This window comes from Dreissena polymorpha, chromosome 6, assembly GCF_020536995.1.
Source record: "Dreissena polymorpha isolate Duluth1 chromosome 6, UMN_Dpol_1.0, whole genome shotgun sequence".
NCBI classification, from domain to species: domain Eukaryota; kingdom Metazoa; phylum Mollusca; class Bivalvia; order Myida; family Dreissenidae; genus Dreissena; species Dreissena polymorpha.
In genome coordinates, this window is record NC_068360.1 from 68,347,184 (window position 1) to 68,372,126 (window position 24,943).

General features: G+C 38.7%; 1 protein-coding gene across 2 annotated transcripts in view; it reads left to right on the forward strand.

The window, feature by feature from the left end:
- The window catches only part of LOC127833360 (uncharacterized), a 99,829-nt gene that overhangs the window by 69,860 nt on the left and 5,026 nt on the right, over positions 1–24,943 (forward strand). For both annotated transcript variants that reach the window (XM_052358555.1, XM_052358557.1), the window contains 9 exons: positions 7,310–11,544; positions 13,529–13,640; positions 16,241–16,292; positions 16,569–16,693; positions 19,154–19,312; positions 19,651–19,774; positions 20,432–20,682; positions 22,609–22,729; positions 23,930–24,109. In XM_052358555.1, the coding sequence (XP_052214515.1) occupies positions 7,310–11,544; positions 13,529–13,640; positions 16,241–16,292; positions 16,569–16,693; positions 19,154–19,312; positions 19,651–19,774; positions 20,432–20,682; positions 22,609–22,729; positions 23,930–24,109 (5,359 nt within the window). The remainder of the gene's footprint in view (positions 1–7,309; positions 11,545–13,528; positions 13,641–16,240; positions 16,293–16,568; positions 16,694–19,153; positions 19,313–19,650; positions 19,775–20,431; positions 20,683–22,608; positions 22,730–23,929; positions 24,110–24,943) is intronic.

The window sequence follows — 24,943 nt, forward strand, 5'->3', positions numbered from 1 at the left end:
GTTTCTGACTTAAATACACTGTAACTCCAATATAGTGCGGTCCGTTATAACGCTGTGTCCAATATAACGCGGGGGTCCTTGGATCCCGTTTTTCTCCAACCTTCCATATCTGATTAAAATCCATGTTATGCAACTTCATCTATTTTTAGAAAATTCAAAGATGGCGAAGATCACAGCTTGATTTCTTTATTTGTTCCTTTAACTGATTTTAATCGATTAGAGGTTAAACGACACTCAACAGCTAATTGGGGTTTATCTGTTGTGTGATGTCAATAAAGGCGTGAAAAACTCACGAGTCATTTTAATAGCTTAATTACGTTACCTGATATCATATGCTACTAACTCCGAAGGGATCGTAAATAATCCGGAATCTTTCTGTCAAAGAATCCCACACTTTTCATAAACGCGTCGGTTAGGTCAGAACGGTCATATAGTGCCGTGTAGCCGCACAACCAAAACGGGATACCTGGGCCATCAAGCGTCGACCCTTCAAGAGTCGTGGACGCAACAAGAATAGTTCAGATCAAAGTAGGGAAAGTTCCGTGTGTCGGGACTTTTCACCACACGATCTTGACCATATGCCACCTGTAGCTGCCAGGCATCGGTCCTTACCCCGTGACGACACCGGACAAAATTTGTCCGGTCCGTTCATCGGGAATGACCAGTTGACCGGTTCGGAGACTTCACCGGTCACCGGTCATGCTATGACCAGTCCGGTCACCGGTCATGCTATGACCGGTCACCAGTCAACCGGTCACCGATCACTGACCGGTTCGGTCACCGGTCATGCTATGACCGGTCCGGTCATGCTATGACCGGTCCGGTCACCGGTCATTGACCGGTCCGGTCACCGGTCATGCTATGACCGGTCCAGTCACCGGTCAATCGGTCACTGGTCATTGACCGGTCCGGTCACCGGTCATTGACTGGTCCGGTCACCGGTCATGTAATGACCGATACGGTCACCGCAGGCTGTCAAGCGGTCATACTTTTTCCTACTATTTCCTACTTTTTCATCAGGATCCTACTTTTTCCTATTGTTTTACCAAATCTTCCTACTATTCCTACTATTTCATTTTCAATGGAGAATTATTTTTTTTAAAGAGTTTATTTAGTAAACTTGCAGGATGAATGAATCTATGGCATGACTGTATCCCTGTTAATGTGCATTCATCTAGATGAGACCTGACAACCCATGCTGACTGTCTTCTAGCACCTCTTCAGGAGCATAAATATTTATTTCTTATGTAACTTTTAAAATTATTGACAAGTTTTTTTTTGAAGTAACAATAGTGCCTTGTTTACTTCCTTAGCATTTGTACACTGCAGACTTCACTACCTTACACAGTTCCCAGTGATGCAAGAGCTGAGGGAACCCATTGTTTATTCCAGTTTTATTTTGTTTCCATTTACAACAATTTGACCAAACCTTATGCATGTTTACATGATATTGCTGTTTGGAATGTAGAGATATAGAGATACATGTATTGTATGAGTGGTTATGTAATATTGACTTTATTACACAAGTTATTGGAAAAAAGATAAAACTGATGCTTTGCCGAGTTTTCATCATTTACAAATATAATGTAATAAATTCTGTATTACATGACAACGGATATGATGTTCTATTGATATCATAGGTACATCATGTTTAGTAATTAAAGATAAATGCACAGAGCCTAAATGCCCTGATACATTTTTATGCTCCCGGTAGGGTGGCATATTGCAGTTGTACTGTCAGTCCGTTTGTCTGTCTGTCTGTGTGTGTGTGTCTGTCCGAAAACTTTAATATGGCCATAACTTTTGCAATATTGAAGATAGCAACTTGATATTTGGCATGCATGTGTATCTCATGAAGCTGCACATTTTGAGTGGTGAAAGGTGAAGGTCATCCTTCAAGGTCAAAAGTTAAAAAATACAATCCAAGGGAAGTAATAAGCTTTAAAAGGGAGATAATTTCTAAACCTGCCAAATGATATATTGAAATTTTATTTCAAAGCTGCGCAATAGTGGGCATTGTGTTTCGGACAAACACAATTCTTGTCTAATGATGCCATAGCTAGTGAGGTAACTTCAAGGTGTTAAAGCGAAGTATTAAAATTATTAAACGGCATTATTACACTCCCGCAAAGTCATCAATAATGTAAAAGCCATTATTTGAAACTGGAATAAACAATGTAGTGCAACTGTTTCATTGCCCAATCAATGCTGTCATAAAAGATGTCAGGTGATAAGGTCCTATCTCCAGTTGCATAATCTGCTCTGCAATGACCAGTCATTTTGAATGTAACTTAAGTCATTATAACTGCACCCTATTGTCAATTTAAAGGTTTCACAATGTAGCTGTAGCAGAGCATTTACACTGCTTTATATACTAGTATTAATCTTGTACAACAAGTTGTGTATCACTAAATAAATTTGGTCTTCTGCTTAAGGATATAACATGCACAATATAATTACCATTTTTATATCGATACACAGAAGACCTCTAACCACTTATTTGATGATACACCAAAATGAACAGCATCTAATTTTACTTCTTTATCAGGGTAGCTTTGCTTGAAACTTAATTATCATAGATACACTATAAGTGCTAAAATTCCTAGTGGGAAAACAAAGTTTAACCCTTCATGGATGGAGAAGTTGGACAACAGTGGAAAACACTGGGATCATGGTGCAAGAGAGATACCGGCAATGAGTTTGCAAGATATTGTACTGTCTGAATGAAGTCCATCTTGTAGTAATTCTGGTGCTAATCAACTTATAAGTCATGCAGATGGATAAACACACAAGGAAAACATGAAATACATGCATGATAATTCACAAAAGTGTTTGTTTGGAAGTGCCCAAAAGCCAAGCAGCTCTCAGGGTTGTGGGGATAAATCTTTCTGTATGCAAGTACATCCATCACACAAGGAACAGGTACAAAAGGCTGAAATCTTCTGGGCCCTTAAGGTAGCTTCAAGTGGGTATCCATACAGAACATGTGATGGCACTCCTGCTCTGTTTCAAGCTATGTTTCCTGGACCTGTGTCTAAAAAATAAGTATTATGTATTCCTACTTTTGAGGGAAAAGTTCCTACTTTTTCCTACTTTTTTCCTACTTTTCTTGCAAAAGTAGTTCCTATTTTTTCCTACTTTTTGAAAAAAAGGTCACTTGACAGCCTGTCACCGGGTACCGGTCTGTGCCACAGACTTCCCGAGTGGATCTACGCCTTCCTATTGGCTCTTCCACAATGGCTGTTTTCCAGTCACTTTAACCAGCCAATAAGCCTTCGCCATCTCCATGGAAAGCCCCTAAGGAGCTGACGGAGCCTAAACAGATGGACGGCGGGAAAAGTTATAAGGCCCCGGTACCCGACCCTTCTACCGGTTTGGACCTTTCCAAACTTCTGGTTCCTGATGCTGACATTAGTAAGCTGTCACTTACAATGCCTTCATCATCTACCCATACAGCAGTCCCTCTTTCCCTGTTGGAAAATTGGGAGCTGAGAGAACGCCGTTCCATAGGTCTGGCTAACCAGCTAGATCTCATGGCAGCCACAGCCTTAGGTCTCGCAAACACCAGTTACTTCCATTGGAGTGGACACTTCATCAGGGAGTGCCCAACCAGATATTCCTCACATTCGGTTATCCACTGGTCGACCTGTTTGCGACCAGAGACAACCACAGACTTCCTCTGTATGTGAGTCCAGTGTACGAACCAGCAGCGTGGGCGGTAGACGCGCTTTCGTTCGATTGGGATCAACTGGACGCTTACGCTTATCCCCCACCCATTCTAATTCCCCAAATCTTAGGAAAAATCAGTGTGAGCTCTTGCCGGATCCTCCTGATAGCCCCTTTGTGGCCCAGGAGAACCTGGTTCAACGACCTTCTCGGTCTCCTGTGCGAATTTCCCAGGGAACTCCCGCACAGGTCAGATCTCCTATCTCAGAGAGGCAGACTTCACTTGGATCCAGACATGTTCCACTTACACGTCTGGCCGTTATTAGGCAATCCCTGCAGAAGAAAGGCTTTTCTGTCAGGGCTTCAACGCTCGTTGCCTCTGCAAGGAGAAAGTCCACCAGAGCAGTCTATGATGCTTGCTGGAAACTCTTCTCTAATTGGTGTGTTCGTGGGAAAATTGATCCCCTCAATCCCTCTGCTAGACGCATAGCTGATTTTCTAATCTATCTCTTTGATGATAAGAAACTTTCTCTTAGCTCCATCAAAGGATACAGATCTGTGCTTTGCATACCTTGGCTTTTCGTAAGTCATCACAAGTATGTGCTGACCCAGCCATTTCGGAACTGATCCGAGCCATGGAACTTAAACGTCCTGTGTCTCGTTCTCTTACCCCCAAATGGGATTTGGCTTGTGTTCTTGGATCGTTTATTAAAGCTCCCTATGAACCCCTTAATCAGGCTTCTTTACAGTTCCTAACCTGGAAGACCGTTTTCCTTCTTACCATGGCTTCATCCAAACGAAGAAGTAAAATTCATGCTCTTTCTATCGAAGAAAGCCATCTTCGTTTTGATTCCTCCGATGGCTCTGTCACCTTGTTGTGTCAGCCAGGATTCCTTGCTAAAATCAACTCCCCTCAATGGCTTCTAAACCCTTCAAGGTCCCAAGTCTTTCTAGAACTTGTGGTAATGAAGATGAAGATAGACTCCTCTGCCCTCTCAGGTCTTTGAAGTTCTATCTTAGTAGAGTTAAGTCTATTCGAGGTTCTCGCAAGAGACTCTTCATTCCCTTAAAAGGGGGGGGCGATGTGTCTGCGGCTTCCATTTCCCGTTGGGTAGCCTGGACTATAAAAAGGGCTTACTCTTCTCTTTCTTCAAGGGATTCATCCCTTTTTAAGATTAGACCGCATGAATTACGAGCAATGTCGGCTTCGTGGGCATATATTAATCATACCCCACTCTCTGACGTGCTTCAAGCTGCTTTCTGGAGGAATCAGACCACTTTTTCATCTTTTTATCTTCGTTCTCTGGAGTGCCAACAGGACAACTTGTATTTGTTGGGCCCCCTTGTGGTTGCACAAACGGTAGTATCTTCTACGGCATAGGTATATTACGCTTATCCGTGAATTAAGTTAATACCGTAATAACGAAGATTAGCTGAGAACCCGAGATATGGGTTCCGCTGTGATGGGGAGATTTTCGCGAACCTTCCCGCCTCAGCTGCAAAGTCAGCATATGATATCAGGTAACGTAATTAAGCTATTAAAACAATTTTTTTTAGTAAAATTCATTTTAATTAGTAATTACTTACCTGATATCGGTAAGTCCCACCTCCCACCCTGCTCTTCGTCTAATATTTCATATTTTTATTGGAATAAGAGTGATTCTGGGTAATATCCCGTTTTGGTTGTGCGGCTACACGGCACTATGTGACCGTTCTGACCTAACCGACGGGTTTATGAAAAGTGTGGGATTCTTTGACAGAAAGATTCCGGATTATTTACGATCCCTTCGGAGTTAGTAGCATATGATATCAGGTAAGTAATTACTAATTAAAATGAATTTTACTAGAAAAATTTGTGTTTATTACATGTATTCCCTATGAGAGCGGTTAATTGTTAAGACTGTGGATGTGCCATCATTTATTATATTAATATATGCTATACATGCTTGATAAATAAAAATATCTTTTGTATGTTTATTGTTTCAGTTCGTGTACGAATAATAAATTTAATAATCCTGACGATTTATTTACATGCCAACGCAGTATACTTGTTCACAGTGATTCACTTTAATTTTTGCCCGTTATCAGAAAGTCCACAGGAAGCACGTTTTTTTACATGACGCGTATGCCGCAATAAAACATTTCTTTGTACATGTATCGTATTGCATTTAATCTAAATTTAAATTCACTCGTCCAATGAAAGCTCTGTCCCATTATGCACTGTACTCTTTTTCTGAAAAATGGCGTCGGCATATGGATGTGTTTATGAAGTTCATAAACATATTTCTTGTCATAAATGTTAAAGATTATTTTTTTCGTATGTGATGTTGTAATTATATTGGATTATTGGATACATGTGCACATTAGAAAAGCTGTATGTATACTGTTATCGTTCATTTCGGTTTATATGCAAATATCGGATGACAACACAGCATGGCAATACACAGGACCTATATTATCGGCATACTTTACCTGTTTTTATAGCCCCAATGCAATAAATTAGCTCAAAACTTATAACGCTGTCCGTTTATAACAATGTTGCGTGGCTTGGACCCCGTCATCCGCGTTATATTGGAGTTACAGTGTAATTTGCCAAACATGACAAATTAGGGATGATTTGAAAACTGTTTGTCTATTGATAGTTGGGTTTGGGTAATTTACATTTTGCATTGGAATACTGGAACATTTGATTCTGGTTTTAATGCTGGGAAAAAAATCAATTTTTCTATTTTTATGGTTCGCGCTCTGTGGGTCTGTGAGTCTGTCACACTTTTCTGGATCCTGCGATAACTTTAAAAGTTCTTCATATTTTTTCATGAAACTTTAAACATGGACAGATGGCAATATGGAGATTGTGCACGTCATTTCATTTTGTTCCTACGTGAAGAATTCTGGTTGCTATTGCAAGAAATAGTCTAGAATTATTGCTGAAAATGGTGGATCCTGCGATAACTTAAAAAGTTGTTCATATATTTTCATGAAACTTGAAACATGGACAGATGGCAATATGGAAATTATGCATGTCATTTCATTTTGTTCCTTTGTCAAGATTTCTGGTTGCTATGGCAACAAATAGTCTAGAAATATTGCTGAAAATGGTGGAGTTGGGGACATATATTGCTTGGCAATAGTCTTGTTTTTACCTCACCTTATTATGAGGTCAATGCAAAATACAATACATATAAGCAAAAGTTGGGACCATTTCTTTAAGTCAATTCATCTTATTATCAAGAAAACATGGTAACTTAAATGTGTCACTTAAAACTGCCAGGCAGACAGCTTTCATGTTTGCTAGGTTACATAGTACAAAAGTCCTCTTCAGAGAAAATCCAAATTATTCCCCTGTTGAACAAAACTGACCCATACCAGCACATTACCTACTTTATGTCTAGACTTAAAATAATAGCATTATATCAAACTGTTTGGAACTGTAACACTCATATAGTTTTGTATAAGGAATGTTCAATATTCCACCACCACCCAGTGTAAAGTTTGCCTAGCCTCTTAGGTGTGAGTTGCAATTCTCAATAATACAATACAATATGTAAAGAAATCAGTTTTTGGTTTGCAATTAGGATTTTATTATGCAGGATATGCTACCATTATTATATCAAATGACAACATCTTTTGTTATATTTTGTAGCTTGAAAGTATAGTTGGAGCAAAGAGTGAGGCTAGTCAAATGGAGAATTCCTCTGATGTTCCTATTAGTGCAATGGACAATATTGTCAAACTCATTTGTGATGGTGCTGTTCCATGTACTGGGACTGAGAGTGTTGAACAGTCTGGTACTGTAACGTTTGTCCAAGTGTGCTTCAGTGATAAAACAGAACATGACAGAGCACCTGTCGAAGAGCTTGCTAAACATAACAGAGATACTGGAGAACATGTGCTTACAGAGACCAGTTATACTCAGAAGATAGTTGGTGATATTGTCACTGAAATCGCCATGTCAAATGCTCATGTGAAGCAAAAAACAATTGGAAATTGTTACACTAGTGACTTGTCAGATGAATGTAGTGAAACGCCAACCAAACAATCTACTTGTGTGGTCACTAAACAGGAGAATGACAAATTTAAAGACACAAATGGTAAAACTAATGCACCAAAGTCAAAAGGAAATCATGTGCAAACTATTGAAGGAACTTCCTTAATAGAAAATATGTTAACAAACACTAGTGTACAGTCAGACCAAACAAAAGCTGTAGAAAAGGATGAAAATACATTGAATCATCAGGATGAAGATCAGGGTCATGAGGATGCAGGTCTTGATTTTGGTGAAACATATGACAATAAAGTCATAGGTGAGGGTGCAACACAAATGAACAAATATCATGATAGTAAGTTAAAAGTAGACAGAACTGATATGAAAGATATAGTAGACATTCAGATATGGAAAGAAGACCAAGTTGAAACTATAAAAGGATTGGCCTTACCACCAGTGACAAGTTGTTTTAACTGTCATGAAATAGAATTGGATACTAAGAGTGTAACACAAGTGTTTCAAAAACCAGGAATTGAGAAGAAAGATAATTTATCATCAAAGGAAAGTATTGATGCTAAAGAAATAAATAACAAGGGTAGCAAAGACATGTTGTTTGGTTCAAAAACTTCTTGCAACATCACTCGAGACATTAAGAAAGGGTCCTGTAATACTTTGAAAAATAGTGACGATTCTACAGAGAAAACTGATTTTGACTTCATTGAAGGTTACAATATCATTTCTCGAGACAGTGTAAAGGCAAACAATAGCCCAAAAGCTTTAGATAAAAATGTGAAGAAGAAACTTGGCAAGACAAAACAAAGACTGTTTCAGAACTGTAAATATGTAGATCATGATAGCGTAGAAAGCTCCCAAGAAATTGAGAGGAAGGAAGAAGTGTTAGAATGTAAAATGGTACCTGTTGTTGAATTATGTGAACTTGGTGGTGCCTGTACTAAGCAGTTTGTGAACACATGTGCATTTGATAAAACTCAATCATTAGATTCTTTAAGTAAGAATACTCATGTAAAAAAGACTGGGCTGAATCATGTTGTGCCTGTGTTACAAACTAGTGATTCCTCTCATGCATTTAGGCCTGTGCAATCAGTAGCTCATAAGAAGAAAGATGACAATAGAGTTGGACAAGCTTCAAAAGAAATTGAAATAAAACATAATGAAGAAAACAAGATCAGTGCTTGGGTCAGAGACATCAACATCACAAATGATACTATTATTGATAATACAAACAACAATACAGAATGTGGTGTAACCAGACAATTGAGTACAGGTTTTACTGTACATTCTGGATACATTGAGAGAAGACATAGTTCAGAAAAGATGAAACCTTTCAAAAGTTCACAGCAGCTGAAGATACAGATTGACGGTCAAAATACTTGTGATACAATAGATGAAGAAGATACCAATCTAGAGGAAAGTGTAACTATTCTTCCAACTGACAAAAGTGAGGAACACTTTTTTAGCAATAATGAAAGTTTAAGACCTACATCTATTAATAAAATGAATCAATCTGAGGAAAGTGTTTTTCAGCAAGAAGGTTCCACTGATGGTGCCTCTCATGTCAAGAATATTATTAAGAATACAGTCAGAATTGTAAGTGATGACATGAAGCCTGGCTGCTTACACAGTACATCAGCTGGGAAAAGTTTACCTTTGTCTGCATCATTGTTAATCACTAACACATTTAAAACAGTTTCTAAACAGCATTCAGAATGTGTTGATATAATGGGAGGTTTAGACTCAGAAGCAAACCTCTTTAGGAGCATTTCAAGAGGATCTAGTCCCAGTTTGGAATCCTTGAATCGAACCTCACCATTATCACCTTTGTCTCTTTCCCCATTTTGTTTTACTAATCTGATATCACCCTTGCCACCTTCACCTGTGCGTGATTTACAAAGAGTTTCTCCACTTTCACCAACACAGCTAGGAGAAGGTGATCAAGTACGCAATTGCACATCTCATAAACATGAACATAAATGTGTTAAGACTGAAGTTGCAAGTAATTATACTTCAAATGACAATAGTTCACAAGAAAAGATTCAAGAATTGCCAATGGGTGTTCATGGTAATGTGATGATTAATTCTGAAAATAGTGTGGGATTTAAGGTTAGAATTTCAGAAATAAAAAAAGAGGATGAATGTGGAAAAATTAATGCTGAACAAAGTACTCCATTTACAGTTAAAATTGAAAGACAAATGCCTGTTAAGACTATTAATAATGAAAATGATGTGTCTCACAATGCAGGGGATGATAAAAAGCAAGTGTCTGACAGGACTGGGGATGATCAAAAGCAAGTGTCTGACATGACTCAGGATGATAAAAAGCAAGTGTCTGACATGACTCAGGATGATAAAAAGCAAGTGTCTGAGATGACTCAGGATGATAAAAAGCAAGTGCCTGACAGGACTTGGAATGATAAAAAGCAAGTGTCTGACATGACTCAGGATGATAAAAAGCAAGTGTCTGACATGACTCAGGATGATAAAAAGCAAGTGCCTGACATGACTCAGGATGATAAAAAGCAAGTGCCTGACATGACTCAGAATGATAAAAAGCAAGTGTCTGAAATGACTCAGAATGATAAAAAGCAAGTGCCTGACATGACTCAGGATGATAAAAAACAAGTGTCTGACAGGACTTGGAATGATAAAAAGCAAGTGTCTAACAAGACTATTGAAAATGAAAAGGATGTGCCTATCAAGACTATTGATAATGAAAAGGAAGTGTCCCACAAGGCTGGAGATAATAAAGAGCTAGTGCTTCAGAAGACTGATGATAAATCTAAGCAAGTTTCTGAAATATATGGATGTTTAGATGATACAGAATCTAATGCTAATTATCCACACAAAACTGCCGAAAATGGGTTTAAAGAAAAAAGTGTTAAAAAAAATGCTCATACTGTAGAAGACGGAAAAGTCATTAAAGAAAAAAGAATTGGTGAGAAGAAAAATATGGATTCATTATTACATAAATCAGACAGTGGGACTGTTTTACAGAAAGAGGTGGAAATAAGTAACCTTGCTCAATCCAAGCTTTCAACAAATGAAATCAAATCTGAAATGAATCTCAAATTTGAAATGAATGAGAGTTTTGAGGATAATTCTTTAACTGGGGAGGGTGAAATGTCTTCAGTATCTGAAGTCCCTGGTGATATTGGTCAAATACAAAAATCTAAGAGTTATAAATTCATACCAAATGTCAAATCAGACAAGGATAAAGGTCCTGTTAAATCACAAACAGTTTCTGCTAGAGTAGTACCATTAGATCTGATGAAACTTTCACCAGTCCCAGCCATTATCAGTCCAATAAAAACACCTGTGTGCAAAGTAACTAAAGTTATTCAACCAAGAAGCAAAGCAGTCAACTTAACAGAATGTTTTATTCCAAAACAATATAAGAGGAGATCTGAAGATACACAAGCTACTACTAAACAGCAGAATCAGGACAGCACACGGAGAGAGAAGTTGAAAAAACTGAAACAAGATGTTGCAAACAGTGACTTATGTTCCAAACAGATAATGAGCAATTCACTTGTCAAGAAAGAAAAGGAAACAAAGACTTTTCAGAATGTTGGTGAACTCGGTTGTGTACGAAAATCTGGACGAGTGATGTTAAGAAAAAGATCTAAAAGTCCTGACAATAAAAATGGTTATAGAGAAACTGATGTATCACACAAAGAAGTTGATATTGAGACAGCAAGTATACCAACAGTAACAATTGATGATACACAAGCTGGATATGGTGCTGGAGATTGTGACCTGGATATTGATGACATTACGAAAGAAGAAGAGAAAGTCCCCAGTGGAATGGACAACTGGGCATTCAAGAGAAGAACCAGACTGGCACATAAATCTGATATCAGGCCTTTAAGACCAGGGTATGTTTTATAGCAACATTTTTTTAATAGCTGTTGGTTATGTTTTAATAGCTTTACAGTGAAGTATTTCAAAACTTTACGTAGGAGTGTTTATTTTTAGCTCACCTGAGCACAACGTGCTCATGGTGAGCTTTTGTGATCGCCTTTTGTCCGTTGTGCATTGTCCGTCGTGCGTTGTCCGTTGTGCGACGTCAACATTTACCTTGTTCACTCTCTAGAGGCCACATTTATTGTCCAATCTTCACTAAATTTGGTCAGAAGATTGGTTTCAATGATAACTTGGATGAGTTCGAAAATGGTTACGTTTGCTTGACAAAAACATGGCTGCCAAGGGGCAGGGCATTTTTCCTTTTATGGCTATATTAAAATCTTGTTAACACTAGAGGCCACATTTATTGTCTGATCTTCATGAAACTTGTTCAGAAGATTCATCCCAATAATATCTTGGACGAGTTCGAAAATGATGCCGATTTGGTGAAAAACATGGCTGCCAGGGGGCGGGGCTTTTTTCCTTATATGGCTTTAGTAAAACCTTGTTAACACTCTAGAGGCCACATTTATTGTCCAATCTTGATGAAATATGGTCAGAAGATTTTTCTTAATGATATCTTGGACGAGTTTGAAAATGGTTACCTTTGCTTGAAGAACATGGCTGCCAAAGGGCAGGGCATTTTTCCTTATATGGCTTTATAAGGCTATAGTAAAATCTTGTTAACACTCTTGAGGCCACATTTATAGTCTGATCTTCATGAAACTCGGTCAGAAGATTCATCCCAATAATATCTTGGACGAGTTAAAATGATGCGGTTGGTTGACAAACATGGCTGCCAGGGGGCGGGGCTATTTTCCTTATATATCATCATGAAACTTGGTCAGAAGATTTGTCCCAATGATATCTTGGATGAGTTTGAAAATGGTTTTGGTTGCTTTAAAAACATGGCCACCAGGGCGGGGCATTTTTCCTTATATGGCTATATATGGCTATAGTAAAACCTTGTTAACACTCTAGAGGCCACATTTATTGTCCAATCTTCATGAAACTTGGTCAGAATGTTGGTCTCAATGATATCTTGGATGAGTTCGAAAACAATTATGTTTGCTTGAAAAAAATGGCTTCCAAGGGGCGGGGCATTTTTCCTTATATGGCTATATTAAAATCTTGTTAACACTCTAGAGGCCACATTTACTGTCCGATCTTCATAAAACTTGGTCAGAAGATTCATCCCGCTAATATCTTGGATAAGTTTAAAAATGATGCTGGTTGGTTGAAAAACATGGCTGCCAGGGGGCGGGGCATTTTTCCTTAAATGGCTATAGTAAAACCTTGTTAACACTCTAGAGGCCACATTTATTGTCCAATCTTCATGAAATTTGGTCAGAATGTTGGTCTCAATGATATCTTGGATGAGTTCGAAAACAATTATGTTTGCTTGAAAAAAATGGCTTCCAAGGGGCGGGGCATTTTTCCTTATATGGCTATATTAAAATCTTGTTAACACTCTAGAGGCCACATTTACTGTCCAATCTTCATAAAACTTGGTCAGAAGATTCATCCCGCTAATATCTTGGATAAGTTTAAAAATGATGCTGGTTGGTTGAAAAACATGGCTGCCAGGGGGCGGGGCATTTTTCCTTAAATGGCTATAGTAAAACCTTGTTAACACTCTAGAGGCCACATTTATTTTCCGATCTTCGTGAAAATTGGTCAGAAGATTTGTCCCAATAATATCTTGTTATCTCAGGTGAGCAACTTTGGGCCTTTCAGGCCCTCTTGTTTATTTTGCTTTCATGCAATTATGTAACAGAAGGGGGGGGGGGGGATTCTATGTCATATTAACAATAAATGCAAAGGGCAAATACGTTTTTAGGAACTGTTTCTGTAGACCTATTTTAATTAGTTTTGAATCTTCATAAAAAATTCCATTGGTCAGTGTTTGTTTCATTTTGTTAAATTCATATTGATATTTGTTTCGTTTTTGCACAGAATGATTAAAGTGATCGATCCACCGTTATTTCCGCCGAGTGTTTCCCGCCAAGCCAGGAAGAGAATGTCCGATCTGAGCTTAAAGCCAGCAGAGGATGCCTGTAAACAAATGGTAAGCTTTTAAAAAAAGGATATTTTTTTCATCACATAAATTTGCCCATGGCAGATTAAAAATATGAAAATAAAAAAAGGGTTGGTCATTTTCTGATTTCTTTGTGATATTTTTTCTGCGATAAATTGCGGTGGGGAGAGGGGGATTGCTTGGCAGTCACTTGCTTGGTCCTGTTTATCACATGCCAATTAACTGGTCCTTTGTTATCAGGTTATAGTAACATGCCCCTTATTGTTTGCCAATAAACTAGTTCATTTTTAGCTCGACTATTATATATGAAATATTTATAGTGGAGCTATCCTACTCACCCCAACGACTGCGTTAGCTTTAGCGTGCAAGTTTTGGTACTACCCCAAATATTTTCTTTGTCCCTTGACATATTGCTTTCATATTTTGCATACTTGTTTACCAACATGACCCCAACCTATAAACAAGAGCAGACAACTCTATCAAGCATTTTGTCATAATTATGGCCCCTTTTCCACTTAGAATATGCAGCAAATGTTTAAGTTTTCGTACAACCCCATTTATTTTCATTGTCCCTTGACAAATTGCTTTTATATTTTGCATACTTGTTTACCAACATTACCCCAACCTATAAACAAGAGCAGACAACTCTATCAAGCATTTTGTCATAATTATTGCCCCTTTATACTAAGAATATGCATATTATTGATTAATCTATGTTAAAGTTTGCGTACTACCCCAAATATTTCCTATATCCTTTGACATATTGCTTTTATATGTTGCATACTTGTTAACCAACATGACCCCAACCTATAAACAAGAGCAGACCACTGTATCAAGCATTTTGACATAAATATGGCCCCTTTTACACTTTGATAATTTAACATTTTGCTTAAATTGCCATAACTTCTTTATTTATGATCACATTTTATTATTACTTTGACAAAACAACACTTACCTGAATACCACAATGGATTCCACCCAAACAATACCCCACACCCCTACGAGAATCCCTCCCCCCCCCCCCAGCCTCACCCCCCCCCCCCAAAAAAAACAACATTTTTTTTTAACATCTCATAAATTACCACACCCCACATTATACCCCCCTACCCCCCCCCCCCCAAAAAAAAAAAGACTATTATTTTTTAAACATCATCTGATAAATTACCACACCCCACATTATACCCCCCTCTCACCCCCACCTCCCCTACCACCACCCCCCCCCCAATTTTTTTTAAACATCGTCTTATCAATTATCACACCCCACCTCTCACCCCCCACCTCTCACCCCCACCTCTCACCCCCCACCTCTCACCCCCCCACCTCTTACCCCCCCCCCCCACCCCCCCCCTCCCCCCACCCCCCACCCCCCCAATTTTTTTTTTAAAACATCATCTACATCATCTAATAAATTACCACACCCCATATTATACCCCCCTCTCACCCCCCTACCCCCCCCCCCCCCCCCCCCCCGCCCCTCCAAAAAAAAATAAATTTTTTTTTTTCCCTTTTTTTATTTTGAAAGATTGTATAATAAATTATTGAATATGAACAAGTTCCCCATGATGGCTTACGTTATACTGTCAAGAACTCGAATAGTCGAGTGGCTGTCCTCTGACAGCTCTTGTTGATAAGTGGACTAGTGGGACTGAATGACCAAATATATGGTCATCTTTTAATGGCATTTATTATGCTCCCCCAAAATTTATTTTGAGGGGAGCATATAGTCACCGCTTCGTCTGTCCGTGCATGTGTGCGTCTGTCCGTCCGTGCACAATTTTTGTCCGGGCTATTTCTCAGCAACTAATGACCGGAATTCAATGAAACTTTATGGGAAGCTTCACTACCAAGAGGAGATGTGCATATTATCAGCGGGTTTTGGTTGGATGATTTTTCACAGAGTTATGGCCCTTTGAAATTTTCTATAAAAAAATTATTGTCCCCCCAACTACTGTGCCCTCAAGACGTTTCCTTTTATCTGAATATATAGTTCAATATTGTGATAAAAAAACACTTTGGAGAGCATCACCCACACTTTGGAGAGCATCACCCGTCTCCGACAGTTTCTTATTGTCTTTGATCTGCAGCGTGTTGGCTGTAAAATCTGTAACACCCCTTACAAACATTATACACGCTATGGGCATTAAAGTGGTTAACAATTAGCGTTTATCCTTACTATTCTACCTTATTAAAGTAAATGCTATTGAAACAATTTTACTGCATTATCATTTTACAAGAAATGTCAAGAGTCAGTTAAGTACACAGTATAAAGAACTCCTATTTGTGTCATAATTGGCTTTATCTAGATTAGGAAAACAGATATTTTCATTTAATGTGTGCGTTTTATACCCAGGATATTAACGTCTGTCATGCCTATGCTAATTCAGTTCTTTTTTTTAAAATGGACATAATTATTGGTTACAAACTTAAATTCGTCAGTCAGTCTACTGATGAAATATACCAAAATTAATGTTTGGCAAATAACAATGTTTTCAATGTATTGAAGTAAGAAATAAGCTCTATATCAAATATACATGTGCACACATAACTGTGAGAGTCTGTATTACATAATTATACTCATATAATAGTTGCAAGTAAGCTCTATAGTTGTGTAAAGCATTTTTTTATCGCAGCTGACTGAGAAAATACAGCAGAAGAGTTTTGTTGGAGTAAAGCAAAGAAAAGGTAATAATGCAGATTGTTCTAACATGCTCACTGGATTTGGCTATAAGATGCCATATTGTATTTCCGAATTCTCTTTAATTGAAAAAAGACACATCACCTTATCAATTTTATTAACATAATTATGTACTATCCACAATAATTTGTTATTTATTGAACAAGTCAATTGGTAGCAACTGTTGCAATCATTATAAGTGAATAATGCCCTGTTAATTATTGCTCCTGATACAAATGCTTACCCATGCATGGAATGGCATTTTTGGGTTACTGCTATTGCAGATGATATGAAGAAGGTACATGGCTATTTGAAGTCCACTGAGACTCCGGAGGTATTCATTGCGGGCATGATGTCAAACCAGGGCTCCAGTAGAATGCCAGACCTGCTGCTCAGTCTGTGTGTGGAGGTGAGTACAGGAACTATTAGATGGGGGGCTCAGTCTGTGTGTGGAGGTATAAAACAGGAACTGTAAGATGTAGTGTTCTGTGTGTGTGTGTGTGTGGAGATGAGTACAGGAACTAGAATATGGGTTGCTCAGTCTGTGTGTGGAGGTGAGTAAACAAACTAGTGTGTGTGTGGAGGTGAGAACAGGAACTATAAGATGTAGTGTTCTGTGTGTGTGTGGAGGTGAGTACAGGAACTATAAGATGGAGTGCTCAGTCTGTGTGTGGAGGTGAGTACAGGAACTATAAGATTGGGTGTTCAGTCTGTGTGTGGGAGTGAGTACAGGAACTATAAGATGGGGTGTCCAGTCTGTGTGTGGAGGTGAGTACAGGAACTATAAGATGGAGTGCCCAGTCTATGTGTGGAGGTGATTACAGGAACTATAAGATGGGTTGTTCAGTCTATGTGTGGAGGTGATTACAGGAACTATAAGATGGAGTGTTCAGTCTGTGTATGGAGGTGAGTACAGAAACTATATGATGGGTTGTTCAGTCTGTGGATGGAGGTGATTACAGGAACTATAAGATGGGGTGTTCAGTCTGTGTGTGGAAGTGAGTACAGGAACTGTAAGATGGGTTGTTCAGTCTGTGTATGGAGGTGATTACAGGAACTATAAGATTGGGTGTTCAGTCTGTGTATGGAGGTGATTACAGGAACTATAAGATGGGGTGCTCAGTCTATGTGTGGAGGTGAGTACAGGAACTATAAGATGGGGTGCCCAGTCTATGTGTGGAGGTGATTACAGGAACTATAAGATGGGGTGTTCAGTCTGTGTGTGGAGGTGACTACAGGAACTATAAGATGGGGTGTTCAGTCTATGTGTAGAGGTGAGTACAGGAACTATAAAATGATTTGCCCAGTCTGTGTGTGGAGGTGAGTTCAGGAACTATAAGATGGTGTGCCCAGTCTATGTGTGGAGGTGAGTACAGGAACTATAAGATGGAGTGCCCAGTCTATGTATGGAGGTGAGTACAGGAACTATAAGATGGGGTGCCCAGTCTGTGTGTGCAGGTGAGTACAGGAACTATAAGATTGGGTGTTCAGTCTGTGTGTGGAGGTGAGTTCAGGAACTATAAGATGAGGTGTCCAGTCTGTGTGTGGAGGTGAGAACAGGAACTATAAGATGGAGTGCCCAGTCTATGTGTGGAGGTGATTACAGGAACTATAAGATGGGTTGTTCAGTCTATGTGTGGAGGTGATTACAGGAACTAAAAGATGGAGTGTTCAGTCTGTGTATGGAGGTGAGTACAGGAACTATATGATGGGTTGTTCAGTCTGTGGATGGAGGTGATTACAGGAACTATAAGATGGGGTGTTCAGTCTGTGTGTGGAAGTGAGTACAGGAACTGTAAGATGGGTTGTTCAGTCTGTGTATGGAGGTGATTACAGGAACTATAAGATTGGGTGTTCAGTCTGTGTGTGGTGGTGAGTACAGGAACTATAAGATGGGGTGCCCAGTCTGTGTGTGTAGGTGAGTACAGGAACTATAAGATGGGGTGCCCAGTCTGTGTGTGGAGGTGAGTACAGGAACTATAAGATGGGGTGCCCAGTCTATGTGTGGAGGTGAGTACAGGAACTATAAGATGAGGTGTTCAGTCTGTGTATGGAGGTGAGTACAGGATCTATAAGATGGGGTGTTCAGTCTGTGTGTGGAGGTGAGTACAGGAACTATAAGATGGGGTGCCCAGCCTGTGTGTGGAGGTGAGTACAGGAACTATAAGATGGGTTGTTCAGTGTGTGTATTGAGGTGATTACAGGAACTATAAGATGGGGTGCCCAGTCTGTGTGTGGAGGTGGGTACAGGATCTATAAGATGGGGTGTTCAGTCTATGTGTGGAGGTGGGTACAGGAACTATAAGATGGGGTGTTCAGTCTGTGTGTGGAAGTGAGTACTGGAACTATAAGATGGGATGTTCAGTCTATGTGTGGAGGTGAGTACAGGAAATGTAAGATTGGGTGCCCAGTCTGTGTGTGGAGTTGAGTACAGGAATTATAAGATTGGGTGCCCAGTCTGTGTATGGAGGTGATTACAGGAACTATAAGATGGGGTGCCCAGTCTATGTGTTGAGGGGAGTACACAAACTATAAGATGGAGTCAGTTTCCCAATTTTGCTAGTTGTTTGGATGGCATATACATGCTGTCTCTGGAACTGGACCTAAACCAGGAACAAAGCCAGTAAAACTGCATGATGATCAGGAACAATCCCAGAATTTAGGCCTTCATTAAGATAGAAAATCGAAGTTTTATTTGACTTGCCAGTTAATTTGCATTTTGGTCAGAAAAAGTTTCCAGAATACCTGCCTGTACTTGTTTTGGGACTTACGCTGAGAATGTGCATGTAATGAACCATGCATTTTGCTAGCATACATAAATGAGGGGTAGCATTACCTTTATCATGTATTCTGGCCTGTGTTGTGTCAGGTGCTGGGTAAAGTGACCACGGACTCATTAGACACAGTGTATGAGGTTTGCCTAACTGACCGCCACCGAGACCTCCACCCCACCCACTTCCCTTTCCTCAATGACATTGACAGGAAGGCCCTACAGCTTCTGCAGCACCTACAGAGCAAACCTCAATATGTGAGTCTCCTGCCAGGCTGTACTCAGCATTGCCAAGTTAAACTTATAGCACTGGTTGACCAATATACAGTAAAAGTTATAGCATCTGTGTATCAATATATAGTAGTAATTTTATGAGCTCACAGGCAATGGTCTAAACAAAGTATATTGTCAAGAAAAAAGGTATGCTACAAGTATTATCATATGTTAGTTTTATTGTTTGCTTGTTTATGCCCTTAAGGCTCTACTTTGATAATTGATTGCCACTGTAACGTATTTTACAATTGCCTAATCAATTGAAATCTGTTAAAATCTGTGTATTTGTACCCACTGCATTCTGCTTTCTCTGCTTCCCTTAGGGTATCAGTTACCAGACAGTGCTTTCCATGCTGTGGCAGAGTATATTTAGCAGAGAGATCAGTCTGACAATTGTTGGGAAAATGTCCCTGTGTCGAGTGTATACAGCTGTCTGTGCTACAAAGGGTATGTACCTATGAAGGGTGTTTTACAAGTTTCTATGCTTAAAAAACGTATTAGGCTATGCAGGGAATATACAGGTGTCTTATGCACATATTATCTCCTATCATGTAGAGGAACTAAACACAGTTTGTTCAAATTATCTACATGGAGTAAAAATTAATTAAATGAACACAAAAATATTTCCACCACTATTTTTGAAACATTTGTCAGAAAAGTCATCTAGGGATCGAGGGCCATCTAGTTTCTTTTATTTTATTTTTGGGAAATTACCTTATTTTGAGTTGTAGAGTGGCCTAAAGCAGTCTGTCTGTCCAGCATTCCACTTTCACCACGTTAAAAAAATAAATAAATTGACCTGATATTTGGTGTGTGAGTCCATCTACATGACTTACAGATGAAGTTTGATTTAGTTCCAGTCAATTGATTTGTGGCAAGTTATGGGCCTTGGACATAGAAATGTGTTCTACAATAACTGTTTTCCGGATTGTGAGTGTGAAGTGTGTGAGTCTACCTACATTACTTACCGATGAAGAGTGAGTTTCCGATCTATTTAATTTTTGCAAAGTTATGGGCATATTGTATGTTATTGCAATATTGAGTGTTTGTGTTCGTACAACAAAAGCGAGTTGTGAAATCTATCTCAGAGTGACTGACTTGCAGGTGATGTAGAGAGGGCACGTGTCCTGATCTACCACATCTACACATGTGGTCACCTGAGCAGCCTGGAGCTACTGGTGCCCGTAGTCAGTGTGTGGCCCCGAGTCCTGCAGAGACACCCTGGGGACCACTTGGGCAACATGGTGACCCCTGGTGACCCTCCTGACAAGAACTTGACCCCTGTCATTACATTGGTTTTTGAGGAGCTCATCTCTAGGTCATTGATTGAGATGGCCAATGACTTTGGAAAAAAAGTTTGTTTTCTTGCTTTTCATGTACCAGAGAATTGTTATGCTTTCCTAACTAAGATTATATTGATGAGCACTTTGATTTATAAGTTATTAGTCCCCTACTATGGCTTGCGCTCTGTGTGTCTGTCAGTTTGTCACACTCTTCTGGATCCTGCGATAACTTTAAAAGTTCTTCATATTTTTTCATGAAACTTGAAACATGGTCAGATGGCAACAAATAGACTAGAAATATTGCTGAAAATGGTGGATCCTGCGATAACCATAAAAGTTGTTCATATTTTTTTATGAAACTTTAAACATGGACAGATGGCAATATGGAGATTGTGCATGCAATTTCGTTTTGTTCCTATGTCAATAATTCTGGTTGCTATGGCAACAAATAGACTAGAAATATTGCTGAAAATAGTGGATCTCTTAAAAATAGCTACAGGTAGGGGACATGTATTGCTTGGCAATTGTCTTGTTTGATTTGTTACTTTTTGTCTCACCTGAGTGCAACAAGCTAATTCTGAGTTTTTGTAATTGCCCTTTGTTTGTTGTTAGTCCTCTGTCGTCCCTTGTGCTTCATGCTTCATCGAAATTTGCCTTGTGAACACTCTTGAGGCTTCATTTAAAAGCCAGTCTTCATGAAAACTTGGTCAGAGCTTTTTTCTCTATGAAATCTTGGCCAAGATAGAACTGGGTCATGTTGGGTCAAAAACTAGGTCACATTTCAAATTTAGGAGAAAGCTTGTGAAAAATTAAGAATTAATTGCCAAATCTTAATATAACTTGGTGAAACACTTATCCCATTTGTATCTCAGATGAGTTTAAATCTTTGGCTTGAGGTATAAAACTAGGTCACAAGGTCACAAGGTACACTATGGAGACCACATTTATTGCCCAATCTTAATTAAATTTCGTTAAAACTTTTGTCTAAACAATATCTCATTTGTGAAAAGGGGGTAATATGGGGTCAAAAATTAGTTCAATCAGTAAAATTAAACAACAAGCTTTAAAAATTCCTGGAGTAACATTTGTTAGCTCAATCATGAAACTTGCTCTGAACATTTGTTCTAATATTTTTTTCTTACAAGTAAGATATGGTTCTTTTCCATTAAACAAACATGGCTGCCATGAGGCCAGGCAGTTTTTCTTTTAATGCCCCCGGTAGGGTGGCATAAAGCAGTTGAACTGTCCGTCAGTCCGTCTGTCAGTCTGTGCATCCGTCCCAAAACTTTAAAATTTGCCATAACTTTTGCAATATTGAAGATAGCAACTTGATATTTGGCATGCATGTGTATCTCAAGAAGCTGCACATTTTGAGTGGTGAAAGGTCAAGGTCATCCTTCAAGGTCAAAAGTCAAAAACTACAATCCAAGGGGAGTAATAAGCTTTAAAAGGGAGATAATTTCTAAACCTGCCAAATGATATATTGAAATTTTATTTCAAAATGGCGCAATAGGGGGCATTGTGTTTCTGACAAACACATCTCTTGTTTTGCTACAAAAAACATTTAAACACTAGAAGTCAAAATGTTTACTCACTCATTGTGAAACTTTTTCTAAATATTAAAAATGTGTGTTGGAATGATTTCTTGGCTGTGTTTAAAAAGCAGTTTGTAAAAAAACAGTTTTGTGGCAGTTTTCCTTTGAAGTTTATTGTGTAAGGTTGGGAGGAATTCTTGCTCAGAACAGTTTAATGTATTCATTTAGTGTTCTCAGGTGAGGCCCTGAGGATCTTTGGCCCTCTTGTTTATATAAATGATTCTTAGTTATGGATACTACTATCCGTTATGTTATTGCTTACAATATTTAAAGAAACAAAAAATATCAGGTGTGTATCTTGGTGCTTTATTATTTTGTCTTTAATCTAATAATGTTTGTGAAATTCATATACATGTACTATTATTGGTTACTGCTTCCTGTTATGTCAACACCTGTTCTGCAGGTTATGTGTATCCTCCAGAAGCTCTGTCACTGGACTAGTTGCCCTGGCAATGCTGAACTCATCTTGACATCTCTGCTCAACAGACTGGCCGATGTGACACACCCAGATTCCATGGACCATGGTAATACTTCACTCACACTCACACAGCCAGAATTGAGATTGAAACTCTCTATTGATTCTCCCAAAGGATGTAGCCAGCCTTAGTTTTCAGTCATGAAAAGTCTAAGAATTAATTTTCAATGACAATGATAGTTTTTAGCTCAAACTTTGGAAGAAAAAGCAATCTACTTTACTGCCAGTGGCTCTAGCTTAGGCTCCTGACTGCATTCTAACGTTTCAAATATTGCTCAAGTGTACAATGACCCTGGTTATGTTTAAGTTTTGAATCATAATTTTTGTTGTAAGAACTGGCATTCAAAATGTTTCACAGGAGCTATAGTAGCATTCTTACAGGTAAAATGAATTAATGACGAAGTGCGCTCATCACCTGAGTCAGAGAATTTCTGAGCTTTTATTAGAAAGATATAAAAATATGTTCTTTGGTAATAGGTTAATTTGTGACAAACAGGGCAAACCTTCTATTGTGACTACTCCATTCAATATACTTCAGACACATCTTGTAAACTGTTACAGACTTACCAATATATATTCAATTGGTTGTAACAAAATCTACAAAAACAAAAATTGAATGTCCACAAAATGGTCTCTCTTTTTTTAACGCACTTAATTACAAGCTTAGGAATATAAGTGATTGACAGTAGGAAAGATATCTTTCCACCTTGATAGGGCATTTTGGTGGAACAAATAGATCTGTGGAAAATGTAAAGAGAACAATACATGCTATGTTTCACAGAGTTAATATTGATCATTTTATGTATAAAAAAACAAGCTCCTACAAATATTGTTATGATTCTTTTCATAAAGATTTGATTGCATATGAGCATTTCTCTGGGAAAATGGGGTTTAATGCATGTGCAAAAAGTGAAGTCCCAGATTAGCCTGTGTGAGCTGCCCAGGCTAATCTGGGACTACACTTTAAGCTCATGCACAAATTAGCCTGGGCAGTTGGCACAGGCTAATCAGGACCAAAACTTTATACTTAAAATGAGTTTTTGTTTAAATTTAATCAATTCTAAACAAAAATCTAGTTTAGGCTGTACGTCTAGTCCCTGATTAACCTGTGCAGACTTCACAGACTAATCTTGGGCAACACTTTAGTCACATGCCACGTTTTCCGAATGCAAGGCTCTATGCAATGCAATGTTTCTGTTTAAAATGGGTACGAGAGATCCTGGTAGTCCCCTCTATTTTATGCTTTCAGCTTGCATATTTGAGCTGGTACAGGGTGCATGTTTGCTGCTGTCCCATCAGCCCTGGTCCTGGGTTTGGGACCAGTTTGTGAAGGGACATGGCCTGCAGAGCTCTGTCAACCGGTACTGCGCAAGCCACAGCAGTGTCCCCATGGCTCCAGAGTACATGTGTGCCATACTCCAGATCACAAGTATGTCTAATAATGGCGCCTAGGAGAAGTAGGCCATGTCCTACTACTTTCTAGGATAATGTTGTTAACTTGTTTTTAAAAATTCTTTTGAACGTTTAATTTTTTTAAGGATTCTTTTCATTTTCTTCATTATTATTAATTCAGCAAAAATAAAGTATCCTTTTTTATTGCCAGCAGCTTTTATTCTGCTTATATTGTAGGCGATTTGATTATTCCCAGCAAATAAAGTTAATATACCCCTGCAAACAACATGCTGTTTGTTGTTCGATCCATTGGTTGGTAAATTTTTTGGTCATGAAATGCTGTAAGTTTGTGAAGTTTTTGTTTATGCCCAGTGATCCACATGTTCCTGAATTTTGTGTCCTTGAACTTTGGCAGTTTTCTGTGCACAATTTTGTAAGTGTTTGGGGAAAACTTTCATTTCTCAAGCTATCAAACTTAAAATATTCATTATCACAAGGTGTAGATTTGCAAGACACCGTTTTTTAATTCCCAATGACCCACATTTTTTGTATAATGTGCCTTGAACTTAGCTTTTTTTATGACAGAAGCATACAAGTTTGCTGAGCACATTATTTCTACATTTCTATTGACTTGAAAGTTGCAATATGTGATCACTTTGAAGTGTAAATGAGTGAGACTCATTTTCTCCCAGAACTTAATAATGGACATGACTGCTATGCCCGTGACAAACCTGTGCTGTGGTATCCTTGTGGGGTCACTTCTTGTTTCTCCCAGAACTTAGTAATGGACATGACTGCTATGCTCGTGACAAACCTGTGCTGTGGTATCCTTGTGGGGTCACTTCTTGTTTCTCCCAGAACTTAGTAATGG